This window comes from Loxodonta africana, chromosome 18 (genome assembly GCF_030014295.1).
Source record: "Loxodonta africana isolate mLoxAfr1 chromosome 18, mLoxAfr1.hap2, whole genome shotgun sequence".
In the NCBI taxonomy this organism is placed as follows: Eukaryota; Metazoa; Chordata; class Mammalia; order Proboscidea; family Elephantidae; genus Loxodonta; species Loxodonta africana.
This window is the reverse complement of record NC_087359.1, coordinates 73,322,616-73,335,413: the sequence shown is the minus strand read 5'-3', so window position 1 is coordinate 73,335,413 and position 12,798 is coordinate 73,322,616. Positions and strand designations below refer to the sequence as shown.

The 12,798-nt window shown below is 40.3% G+C and overlaps 1 protein-coding gene across 2 annotated transcripts in view; it reads left to right on the top strand.

Moving 5' to 3' along the window:
* The window catches only part of MYH4 (myosin-4), a 29,123-nt gene extending 16,952 nt beyond the window's left edge, over nucleotides 1–12,171 (top strand). For both annotated transcript variants that reach the window (XM_003416928.4, XM_010596613.3), the window contains exons 23-38: nucleotides 1,992–2,137; nucleotides 2,439–2,529; nucleotides 2,621–3,010; nucleotides 3,517–3,643; nucleotides 4,085–4,203; nucleotides 4,344–4,540; nucleotides 5,994–6,177; nucleotides 6,257–6,422; nucleotides 6,528–6,652; nucleotides 6,924–7,232; nucleotides 7,860–8,063; nucleotides 9,975–10,100; nucleotides 10,190–10,360; nucleotides 10,447–10,551; nucleotides 10,650–10,745; nucleotides 11,544–12,171. In XM_003416928.4, coding sequence (XP_003416976.2) covers nucleotides 1,992–2,137; nucleotides 2,439–2,529; nucleotides 2,621–3,010; nucleotides 3,517–3,643; nucleotides 4,085–4,203; nucleotides 4,344–4,540; nucleotides 5,994–6,177; nucleotides 6,257–6,422; nucleotides 6,528–6,652; nucleotides 6,924–7,232; nucleotides 7,860–8,063; nucleotides 9,975–10,100; nucleotides 10,190–10,360; nucleotides 10,447–10,551; nucleotides 10,650–10,745; nucleotides 11,544–11,696 — 2,709 coding nt within the window. In that variant the 3' untranslated portion in view covers nucleotides 11,697–12,171. The remainder of the gene's footprint in view (nucleotides 1–1,991; nucleotides 2,138–2,438; nucleotides 2,530–2,620; nucleotides 3,011–3,516; nucleotides 3,644–4,084; nucleotides 4,204–4,343; nucleotides 4,541–5,993; nucleotides 6,178–6,256; nucleotides 6,423–6,527; nucleotides 6,653–6,923; nucleotides 7,233–7,859; nucleotides 8,064–9,974; nucleotides 10,101–10,189; nucleotides 10,361–10,446; nucleotides 10,552–10,649; nucleotides 10,746–11,543) is intronic.
* The last annotated feature ends 627 nt before the right edge of the window (nucleotides 12,172–12,798 follow it).

Here is a 12,798-nt window from a genome sequence, read left to right as displayed (position 1 = left end):
GAGTACCTCCAGGACTGCATCCGTTTGTTGAAACATCTCACTTGGAATTCCATCAACTCCTGGAACCTTGTTTTTCACCAATGCCTTCAGTGCAGCTTGGGCTTCTTCCTTCAGTGCCATCAGTTCTTGATAATATGCTACCTCCTTAAATGGTTGCACATCGACCGATTCTTTTGGCACAGTGGCTGTGTATTCCTCCCATCTTCTTTTGATGCTTCCTGTGTCGTTGAATATTTTCCTCGTAGAATCCTCCAAAATTGCTTGAATTTTTTCTTCCGCTCTTTCAGCTTGAAAAATGCTGAGTGTTTTTCCCTTTTGGTTTTGTAACTCCAGGTCTTTGTGCATTTCTTTATAATACTTTGTCTTCTCAAGCCACCCTTTGAAATCTTCTGTTCAGCTCTTTTACCTTATCATTTCTTCATTTGCTTTAGCTACTCTATGTTCAAGCGTAACTTTCAGAGTGTCTTCTGACAACCATTTTGGTCTTTTCTTTCTTTCCTTTTTAATGACCTTTTGTTTTTTTCATGTATGAGGATCCTTGACATCATTCCATAATTCGTCTAGTCTTTGGTCACTAGTGTTCAAATCTATTCTTGAGATGGTCTCTAAATTCAGGTAAGATATACTCAAGGTTGTATTTTGGTTCCTGTGGGCTTGCTCTAATTTATTTCAGCTTCAACTTGGACTTGCATACGAGCAATTGATTGTTCTGCAGTCAGCCCCTAGTCTTATTCTGACTGATGATATTGAGCTTCTTCACTGTCTCTTTCCACACAGATGTAGTCAATCTTATTCCTGTGTATTCCGTCTGGTGAGGTTCATGTATATAGTTGCCATTCATGTTGCTGAAAAAAGGGATTTGCAATGAAGAACTTGTTGGTCTTGCAAAAGTCATGTGATCTCCAGCATCATCTCTGTCACCAAGGCCCTATTTTCCAACTACTGATCCTTTTTCTTTGTTTCCAGCTTTCACATTCTAATCACCAGCAATCATCAATGCATATTGATTGTATGTTTGATCAATTCCAGACTACAGAAGTTGGTAAAAATCTTCAATTTCTTTATCTTTGGCTTTAGTGGTTGGTGCATAAATGTGAATAATAGTCAAATTAATTGGTCTTCCTTGTAGCTGTATGGATATCATCACTGACAGCACTGTGCTTCAGGAGAGATCTTGAAATATTCTTTTTGATGATGAATGTGATGCCATTCCCCTTCAAGTTGACATTCCTGGCATAGTAGGCCATATGATTGTCTGATTCAAAATGGCCAATATCAGTCCATTTCAGCTCAGTAATGCCTAGGATATTGGTCTTTATGCATTCCATTCAATTTTTGCCAACTTCCAATTTTCCTAGAGTCGTACTTCATACGTTTCACATTCCGATTATTAACGGATGTTTGTAGCTGTTTCTTCTCATTTTGAATTGTGCCACATCCGTAAATGAAGATCCCCAAAGCTCGACTCCATCCACATCATTAAGGCTGACTCTACTTTGAGGTGGCAGCTCTTCCCCAGTCATATTCTGAGTGCCTTCCAACCTGAGGGGCTCTCTTCTGGCACTATATCAATGTTCTGCAGCTATTCATAAGGTTTTACTGGCCAGTTTCTTCAGAAATAGGCTGCCAGGTGCTTCTTCCGAGTCTGTCTTAGTCTAGAAGCTCTGCTGAAACCTGTCTACCATGGATGACCCTTCCGGTATTTGAAATACCAGTGGCATTGCTTCCAGCATCACAGCAACAAGCAAGCCACCACAGTATAGCAAACTGACAGACAGGTAGTGGCGTTTTACCTTAAGATGAAATAAACAATTGTGGCATGAAACCATCACTGATGTTTATGAACCTTTATCTACGGGTTTTATAAATGTTAACTCAAGTTCTCATTCTATTTGTTGTGCCTTTTAAATTTCTCTTGCATATCTTTGAAGGCTAGTGCTATAGGGCTCAGTGCTTAAAAATCAAATAAATAAAATCCATTACAAACTTAGCTTGAAGGATCTCTGGAACAAGAAAAGAAACTTCGCATGGACTTAGAAAGAGCAAAGAGGAAACTGGAGGGTGACCTAAAATTGGCCCAAGAATCCACAATGGATATAGAAAATGACAAACAGCAACTTGATGAGAAACTCAAAAAGTAAGTATGCTATAATTCAATTAATTATTGTTGACAATTCAGGTAGAATATGTTTTGAAATGTCTCTAGAATATTATTCCAGTGCATGCCAAAAAATGCATAAGGCCATCTTTGACTTTTTTATTTGATGAAAATCACACATTACCCAGACCCAGTGCTGTGACACATTATTGACCGGTAAAGTTTACACTACTCAATCTCAATAACGGCGATATAAAGAAGTTTAATTATACATAGAAAAGACGGCTGCTAAAAGAATTTACTATGAGCTAATTTTTTTAATGTGTTGCTCTTCTAACAGGAAAGAGTTTGAAATGAACAATCTGCAAGGCAGGATTGAAGATGAACAGGTCCTTGGTATGCAGCTGCAGAAGAAGATCAAGGAGTTACAGGTAAGGAAAACCTCCACCTTTCCTGAGCATCATTATAGGAACGAAAACTGCCATGAAATTACACTAATGTCAACATATCACTCAATCCCAGGCCCGCATTGAGGAGCTAGAGGAGGAAATCGAGGCAGAGCGGGCCTCCCGGGCCAAAGCCGAGAAGCAGCACTCTGACCTCTCCCGGGAACTGGAGGAGATCAGCGAGCGCCTGGAAGAAGCTGGAGGGGCGACTTCCACCCAGATTGAGCTGAACAAGAAGCGGGAGGCTGAGTTCCAGAAAATGCGCAGGGACCTGGAGGAGGCCACCCTGCAGCATGAGACCACCGCGGCCACCCTGAGGAAGAAGCACGCGGACAGCGTGGCCGAGCTCGGGGAGCAGATAGACAATCTGCAGAGGGTCAAACAGAAGCTGGAGAAGGAGAAGAGTGAGCTGAAGATGGAGATTGATGACCTTACTAGTAACATGGAGACTGTCTCCAAAGCCAAGGTCTTTATTAACTTGTCCCCTTTTCATCTTTAATTGCAGTGATTCAAAATGATCAAGTGTATATATGTCTGTATTTCAGTCTAATTGCACAAAATATAGGTGTCATCTCAAATTTTAAAATTATTCCTAATAGGTATTACTGTATCGCATTGAATCATTTCAGCCTTCATCTCTTATTTGTGGAAATCACTTTAAACTTTGTTACTAGCACATGAAAAATGCAATTACAAGGAAAACAGACTTATCGAAAAACCATACTCTACACAAGGCAGAACTTAAATAATGTTCATTTTTTCCGAAAGAAAATAATCTAATGTGGACTATCACTTATTCATTTAGTCAAAAATGATGTGTCTCTAGTACTTCCAAAGTACCATGCAGGGCTCTAAGTAGATAGAACCGTACATACAACTCAGCACCTTTCCGCAAGCAGTTACAGATCTCCAAATCCCAGACTGGCAAACAGAAATGTGTTGTTTTTTCCTTTTTTCTATCTCCCACCACAGGGAAACCTCGAGAAAATGTGCCACACCTTAGAGGACCAGCTCAGTGAAGTGAAATCAAAGGAAGAAGAGCATCAACGCTTAATAAATGAGTTGTCCACCCAGAAGGCACGTTTACACACAGAATCAGGTCAGTAACGAGTACAGTCAGGTTTGGGGGAGGTGAAGAATGAAAGGAGAGCCTCCACCTGCATCTGTCTATCAAACACAAATCATTCCTTGCATCATGTATATGCACTTATCACTTCTTATTTACTCCTTCATCCTTCCAACGTGATGCTAGAAAGTAATGACTCTAAGCGATAATTAGGGGAAAAAAAGAAGCTCCCTGGCTGAGAAGATTTTTGTTGTCTCGGCATTACTTAAAAAAAAAAAAAGCTCCAAATCCTGAAATATCAAAGAAAGCTCAGAAATTTTTGGAAAAGCAAGAAATAACCTTCTCGAAAGCACTAAAGCTCTTGAGTTATTTTTTTTAATCACATGAAATAAGGGAGTTCTAATATTATTTCTTTTTTTTTTCTTTCTTTACCTGGACAACAGAACTAAATTGTTCATGTTTTGTCTTCCACAGGTGAACTTTCACGACAGCTAGACGAGAAAGATGCTCTGGTTTCTCAGCTATCCCGAGGTAAACAAGCATATATACAACAGGTAGAAGAATTAAAGAGGCAGCTAGAAGAGGAGTCTAAGGTGAGAATTCTCCAGTTGATACTTTCAATTGCTTAAACTGAACAGCATGACCCGCCATCGAACTTCATATGGACAATATCAATTGTCAATCAAATATCAATCAAGATAAACTTACATCACACATGTTTTGGTTGGTCTAGGCCAAGAATGCCCTGGCCCATGCCCTACAGTCCGCTCATCATGACTGTGACCTGCTACGGGAACAATATGAAGAGGAGCAGGAAGGCAAAGCCGAACTGCAGAGGGCAATGTCCAAGGCCAACAGTGAGGTTGCCCAGTGGAGGACCAAATACGAGACGGATGCCATCCAGCGCACAGAGGAGCTGGAGGACGCCAAGTACGGACTTCTAGTGAGGGGGAAGAAAGAAAGAAAAGTTAAAAAAACAGCCCAGGAAAATTAGAGAGGAAAAGGAATATTCTAGACATGAGGGTAGGTGAAGGATTTCAGGCTATTTGACTGTAGGGTGGCAGGTTGCGACATATTCTTTCTTCTTACATCCCAGTGTATGCCAAGTAGAGAGTAGCACAAGATGAGAGCCCTCCTCCCATTCTGGTCTATTAACACAGCATCTTAAAATTTCTTTCCTCCAAAACGAACTAGTAATTATCAGCATAAAAAGTAATTATCAGCATACCTCTTATGAATTAAGTAGCATTAATTTCCCTTAACATAAGAAAAAGGACAAAGTGGTTAAGAATTTGGCTGCTGACCAAAAGGTCAGCAGTTTGAATCCACCAGACATTCCTTGGAAACCCTATGTTGCAGTTCTACTCTGCCCTATAGGGTTGCTATCAGTCGGAATTGACTTGATGGCAATTTTTTTTTTTTTTTAAAGTAAGAAAAAATGGAGACACTGAGACCATCAAATACATTGTTATGGATATTATAATTAACAATAACCAGTTTTTGCTTACTGGAGTATTGAAAGTTCCATATAGGACTATCATACCCTGTCATCATTTAATTAACAACCAGTATCAATGACTTACTCAAGGCATAAGTATTCATATTGTTTGTGGGACAAAACTCATGAAAGGTACACATGGAAGAAAAATAACTATATGTTCCCAGTGAAAAAAGCCTTCCTAAATTTATCTCAGTAGTTATTAGAAGTAAACAGAGGAGGGTTGGCAAGCAGTCTGTAGAAGGAACATGCTAGGTAAGAGTGTGGTTGTAGAAGGAACGTGCTAGGTAAGAGTGTGGTTGTAGAAGGAACGTGCTAGGTAAGAGTGTGGACTGGTAGAGAGAGCAGCGAAAAAGACTTGGGAGAATATTTGGCAAGAACAATAATGGGGTAACATTTATTGTCTGGGGTCACCGAACCCTGAAAGTTACTGATTAGTTGTATGGCTTTGGACATGTCGCTCTGGGTCACAGGTATCTCATTTCTAAAATAGAGAGGACCACAGAAGATATTTAAAGGGACCATTCAATGCTAACACCCTTTGATGATATGGCTCCTGTTCACAGTTACCACTTATTCCTCACCCTCACCTTGCTCACCCAGCTCACCTACTTATTCATTCTCTGTCTGTCTCACACACACACATACAATGACCTCATGAATATGTTTGATAACTCCTGTGATAAACATAAGAAGTCACTGGAGAAAATACTGTTCTAGAAGAGATGAAATGGGTATTGAGAAGCTATATTAAAAAAACCGTAACAACTGGTGGACATAAAAGAAAAAAATCTTGAGGAAAATACAGCTTCCTAGTCAGCAGCTTTATAAAGTCCCCCGTGGTAACCTTGATTCTGCTCTTGGTCACACAAACTAACTCTTCAGGAAGAAGCTGGCCCAGCGTCTGCAGGATGCTGAGGAGCACGTGGAAGCCGCGATCGCCAAATGCGCTTCCCTTGAAAAAACGAAGCAGCGGCTCCAGAATGAAGTGGAGGACCTCATGCTCGATGTGGAAAGATCGACTGCCGCCTGTGCGGCTCTTGAGAAGAAGCAAAGAAACTTTGACAAGGTGACCTACATAACTGTCTCCCTAGGGGGGAACTGGCATGATTCTTGGTTACAGAGGCTTAATATCAACATACTTGCAGATTCTGTCAGACTGGAAACAAAAATATGAGGAAACTCAGGCTGAACTTGAAGCCTCCCAGAAGGAGTCCCGCTCTCTCAGCACTGAGCTGTTCAAGGTGAAGAATGCCTATGAGGAATCCCTGGACCAGCTTGAAACACTGAAGAGGGAAAATAAGAACTTAGAGCGTGAGTCTTTGTAATCATTCTATCTAAAAAAAAATGTAGAGAGGAGTCTTTTAAATTTTTCAAAAGCCTCACCTGAATTTTGGTATTTGCTTATTAAAACTGCAGAGGAGATTTCTGACCTGACTGAGCAAATTGCAGAGGGAGGAAAGCATATTCATGAATTGGAGAAAGTAAAAAAACAGATCGATCAAGAGAAGAGTGAACTCCAGGCGGCCCTAGAGGAAGCGGAGGTACCTGCTTCGCTCACTCCCCTATGGACCATAGATAAACTGAAAAAAGGCATAGCAGCTGAGCTCTATTACGTTGCCAACTTTAAGGAAAAATGCATGCAAGTCATTGAGAAATACTGAATTGTTCCTTGGAAATACAAAGCGAATAGGCTATATTAAGATGTATGGAAGGTTGGTTTTTATTATTATTAATGCCTTCCTGAAGAAATCATCATGATGTGCAAAATACATAAATGCTCTTTAGGTAACCTAGATGTTTGCATTTATTCAGGGATCTCTTGAGCATGAGGAAAGTAAAATTCTTCGTATCCAGCTGGAGTTAAATCAGGTGAAATCTGAGATTGACCAAAAAATTGCTGAGAAAGATGAAGAAATCAATCAGCTGAAGAGGAACCATCTCAGAGCTGTGGAGTCGATGCAGAGCACACTGGATGCTGAGATCAGGAGCAGGAATGATGCCCTAAGGATCAAGAAGAAGATGGAGGGAGACCTCAATGAAATGGAAATCCAGCTGAACCATGCCAACCGCCAGGCTGCTGAGGCAATAAGGAACCTGAGAAGCACACAAGGAATCCTTAAAGTACGTTGGGCAAACACACTTGATGTCATACAGTCTGAGTACTACTGCATAACTCAAATTTTAACATTTTAGGACTATATGCTACAAATCAGCTACGAATCGACACTGTCAGACATCTTGTCTTTTGCAACTTTAAGATGAAAATAGATATAGTAGTAGGTAGAATGCATGCACAGAACTGAAAAAGGACTGAATTCTGGAAGTTCCAGGGTAAAACTTTGTCATCTGAAGAGAAAACGAAGCAGTGAGGGATGGGGTGAGATAGGAAGTGATCAGAGAGTTTAACTACATGACATTGCTTGAATCACTCTATCTGGAGTTCATTTGTTTAATATATAATATAACAGGGTCAGACTAACTGATCTCTAAGAATACATTCCTGACCCAAAATTCTGTATAACTGGCCATGGTATTTTCCTATGATTCAGGATCTAAAGTAATATCACATTGTGTTCTTTTGAGTAGAGTTCTGCCCTAGACTTCAAAGAATGTATCATTAAAAGGTTCTTACAGATTGTTTCTATCTAATCATACTCTAAGTTATTAAGACCTAAGTATGAACATGACCCTAAATTTGTGTTCACTTTAACTGGACCATGAGTAAGAGTCTTTTCTCTTTCTGTGTAGGACACTCAGCTACATTTGGATGATGCCATTAGAGGCCAAGATGACCTTAAAGAGCAACTAGCAATGGCTGAGCGCAGAGCTAACCTGATGCAGGCTGAGACTGAAGAGCTAAGAGCATCTCTGGAACAGACCGAGAGGAGCAGGAAGGTAGCAGAGCAAGAGCTTCTGGATGCCAATGAGCGCGTGCAACTCCTGCACACCCAGGTGAGGCTCAGGGTTATAGTTTAGTAACTATACTACCTGCAGTTGAAGACAATTTGAGAGGATAAGACTGTTTATAAAGTAACGAGCTATCTTGGCACTGGCCCCTTCACAGAGTTCTGAGAAATGTATAGAGTGACATCAGTATATACTGGGGCGTAGCTGACTCACAAGTGTATTTATGGGCTGGCATAATCATGTTGATGAGAAATAATCTAGAGTTCTAGAAACTTTTACAGAGAATCACAGAATACTACTTATTAATAATCATATAAACGACACTGTCAGGCATCTTGTCTTTCACAACTTTAAGCTGCAAATAGTTGGCAAATAAAACAGAGGTGAGAGAATAGGTTGCCAAATAATGTTTCTGTATTACCTACGCACATAATGCTATCTTCATGGGATACAAGAAGAAACTTAAGTTCAAATTCATGGAGGCAGTCATTACTGCTAATTAGTATTTGTTGTTTATAGGGGATTTGTTAAATAAGTGGTCGTGTATCCTCATGATGGCTAATAGGCAACCATCACAGATATGCACTGAGTGTTATGAAAAGATGTTCACAATATAGTAAGTGAAAAAAGCAAATTAAAAATAATATATATAGCCACATAAACCAGAGACTACATCAGCCTGAGACCAGAGGAACTAGATGGTGCCCGGCTACAACCGATTACTGCCCTGACAGGGAACACAACAGAGACCCCCTGAGGGAGCAGGAGAGCAGTGGGATGCAGACCCCAAATTCTTGTAAAAAGACTAGACTTAATGGTCTGAGACTAGAAGGACCCCAGTGGTCATGGCCCCCAGACCTTCTGTTGGGTCAGGACAGGAACCAATCCCAAAGCCAACTCTTTGCACAGAGATTGGACTGGACAATGGTGGAGAGGGATGCTGGTGAGGAGTGAGCTTCTTGGATCAGGTGGACACTTGAGACTATGTTGGCATCTCCTGCCTGGAGGGTAGATGAGAGGGTAGAGGGGGTTAGAAGCTGGCGAAATGGACACGAAGAGAGAGAGTGGAGGGAAGGAGCGGGCTGTCTCATTAAGGGGAGAGCAATTGGGAGTATGCAGGAAGGTGTATGTAAGTTTTTGTGTGAGAGACTTGATTTGTAAAATTCCACTTAATAAAAATTTAAAAAATATATATATATGTCATGATCTTCTACATTAAAGATATAAGGAAACATCCAGAAAGATAAGCAAAAGTACTCTCAGTGGTAATCTTTGTAGTGAGAGCACAATATTATTCTTTTTGCTAATCTGTATGTTCTGCTATTTTTTCAAATAACCATATTATTGTATAATTTTGGACGTGGCAACATATGAAGTAGCCATTATGGAAATGGTAAAATCACATACTATATACATAACTTTAAAATCAAGTTAAAATGCAGGCTTGTTCTTATTCATTTGTTATAACTATCACAGAACTGATTAAATATTTTAAATACTGACAACTTTCCAAAAATATAAAGGATTCTTGGTTCATACTTTTAACTGTAATAATGCTATTCATGTACTTAAAATATGGAGCTAAACGGTGTGAATGAACAACTAAAAACTAAAAATCCATTTTTCACAAGCTATGTGGTATGTGGTGCTGTATGGTATCACCCTTTAAGTTATTTGGGCTATGCTTTATGCTTAGAAGTAGCAACTGATATTAGTCAAATATGTTTCGTATGAAAATTCAGTTTTACCTGGAAAAATTTAGGAGAATTTTTATTAACTGAGATAAGGGGAGAAAGAGGAGAAGACAGAATCTTAGAACTAACTTCTGATATGGTTTTTATTTTGAACAGCATTATGATCAACAATTTCTGCCTGTGAACACTTGTTAAAATGATAACGTGAATGCGTATAATATAATTAAATGACCTTTTCTTCTTTTTTATTAACTTCAAACAGAACACCGGCCTGCTCAACACCAAGAAGAAGCTAGAGACAGACATTTCCCAAATCCAGGGCGAGATGGAGGACGTTGTCCAGGAAGCTCGCAATGCAGAAGAGAAGGCCAAGAAGGCCATCACTGATGTGAGTGGAAGGCAACACAGTGGTGGTCAAACTTGAATGTTGATGTACCATCTCGCCTCTCTTAACCACTTAGTTTTATTCCTAATTAGGCAGCCATGATGGCTGAGGAGCTGAAGAAGGAGCAGGACACCAGCGCCCACCTGGAGCGGATGAAAAAGAACCTGGAACAGATGGCGAAGGACCTGCAGCACCGTCTGGATGAGGCTGAGCAGCTGGCCCTGAAGGGAGGCAAGAAGCAGATCCAGAAACTGGAGGCCAGGGTGGGTCTTCACCACTTCATTCTATTGTCAGTTTTTTCATCCCGCTAGTTACAGCCAAATTTTGAAACATCTTTGTTCTCATCCAGGTAAGAGAGCTTGAAAATGAGGTTGAAAATGAACAGAAGCGCAATGTCGAGGCTGTCAAGGGTCTTCGCAAACATGAGAGAAGAGTAAAGGAGCTCGCTTATCAGGTGACTGGCCTTTTCATGTTTTCCAGGCCTAGTGCTTTTAAGAAAATAAAAATAATGAGTTGTTTCAAGTAATACTATCTATTTGCTGCCTCTTTCAGGCTGAGGAGGACCGCAAGAATGTTCTCAGGTTGCAGGACTTAGTGGACAAATTACAAACCAAAGTTAAAGTTTATAAGAGACAAGCTGAAGAGGCTGTGAGTATCTTCATAGAAAGAAAGGTTCAGGAGCAGATCCAGGGTGAAGTTTTAGAATTTTAAGGGGCTTTCTCTAAGGCAAAGAACTCAAAATTATGAATACAAAATTAGGTATAAAAATTAATATTTAAAATGAGAAAAAACTATCGCAAATTACTGAAGCCTTAGAGACTTGGGTTCATTTCTGCTGACACCTCTTTACGCAATTTTCCAGATGTGTTAACACAGAAATCCTTCTTGGTTGCAATCCCCTTCCCTCCGTATCTAGAATATTGACGACTCCCAGCAACTACCAGCAATTGCCAGCCAACATATGGGCCTGAACAAATGAGGGCTCTGAAGTCTAAGCCTCTTTAACTTAATAATAAACACATTTCAGGAAGGGTTGCCTTTTTTTTTCATTTGACTGAAGTTATCTTTCTCATCCTGTTAATTCTGAAAACTTCCTTAAGCCTCTCTGCACCCAATACCACCATTACACCTACTCCTTAAATTCTCTTCTAGAGAAACAAGATTGATTCAGATCCCTGAAACTTTGATCTCCCTGTTGTCCTTGTAGCGTTTTAAGCTTACCAGGAAGACAGTCAGGGGAGAGGGTGTTGGGAGAGGAGTTGTAAGCCCATTCATTCATACAGGTGAGTTTGTGGGATGTCTTGGTCCCCCAAAATATGTCACCAAATAACAGAACCTTTTGCTTTCTCATCCTGGAAGCAAATATTACGTCTAATTTAGTAACAAAAGCAGTAAGAATTAGAAAATATAAAATCTTTTTCCTCACAAATGCTTTTCTGTTCTTAGGAGGAACAATCCAACGTCAACCTTGCCAAGTTCCGCAAGCTCCAGCACGAGCTAGAGGAGGCCGAGGAGCGGGCTGACATTGCCGAGTCCCAGGTCAATAAACTGAGGATGAAGAGCCGGGAGGTTCACACAAAAGTCAAAAGTGAAGAGTAATTCATTCTAATGCTGAAAGGTGACCAAAGAAATGCACAAAATGTGAAGTTCTTGGTCACTGTCCTGTAATATCAAGGAAATAAAATCTGCAGAGAATTTTGCAATCTAAAAATACACTGTCTCTTAATTACAAGCTCTGTTAGAACTGCAGGAGGAAGATGTGGCTATCTGCTTCTGTAAAGATTTACAGCCTTGGAAACCATATGGGGCAGCTCTACTCTGTCCTGTAGGGTTGCTATAAGTCAGAATCGACTAGACAGCAACAGGCTTGGTTGGGGTTTTATTAAAACTAGTTCGTTTACCCAATACCTGTTACGTTCCAACTCTGTACAATCAGAGATGACAAAAATGAATGTGGGCAGTGAACCAAGTTAATAGAAAGCAAATGAAATAAGGTTCTCTGAGGGAATGCAAAGTTGAGTAAGGCACCCTTAGTTCCATTCAACCAATTTTATTGAGTACCAAGTATGTGTCTGGTACAGAAATGGACACCAAGGATATGACAATCATCTCTGCCTTTGAGAAGCTCAGTCCAGTGGAGGAGACAGCAATTCAAACAGATTATGGTACAACATATGTCCTCTGATAAAAGTATGAAAACAAAGTGTGGTAATAACTAGAGGAAGCCACTAACCTGAGGAATCCAGAGGGCTTCTCAAAGGACGCTGTGAGCTAGGCCCTAAAAGATGACGGGCAGTTATTAGGTGAAAGACAAGAGGAGATGGGCATTCCAAGAAAACAGACATGAGATTTCAGAGTAGTTTAAGTGTAGGCTTTATGTGCAAAGGGCAGCAGATGAAGCCAGAGATGAAAGTTAAGGCCTGACTAAAATGTATTGCAGTCCAGGAATTAGGATATGCATCAGGCTGGCTACAAGAAGAGTTGACACAATTCTGGCAGTGTATGGAGGATGGAATAGGATGGAAAGACCAGTTTAGAAGGCCACTGAAATGGTCCAAATTAGAGATGACGATGATGGAAATGAATGAAAGCAAAGGTCAAACGCTGGTATAAAGAAATGGTTGGGAAAGCACTGGAAAGCTCAAACAGTTTCCCAGCTTTCACACCTCCCAGTCACTTTGTCATTACAAATTTTATTTCC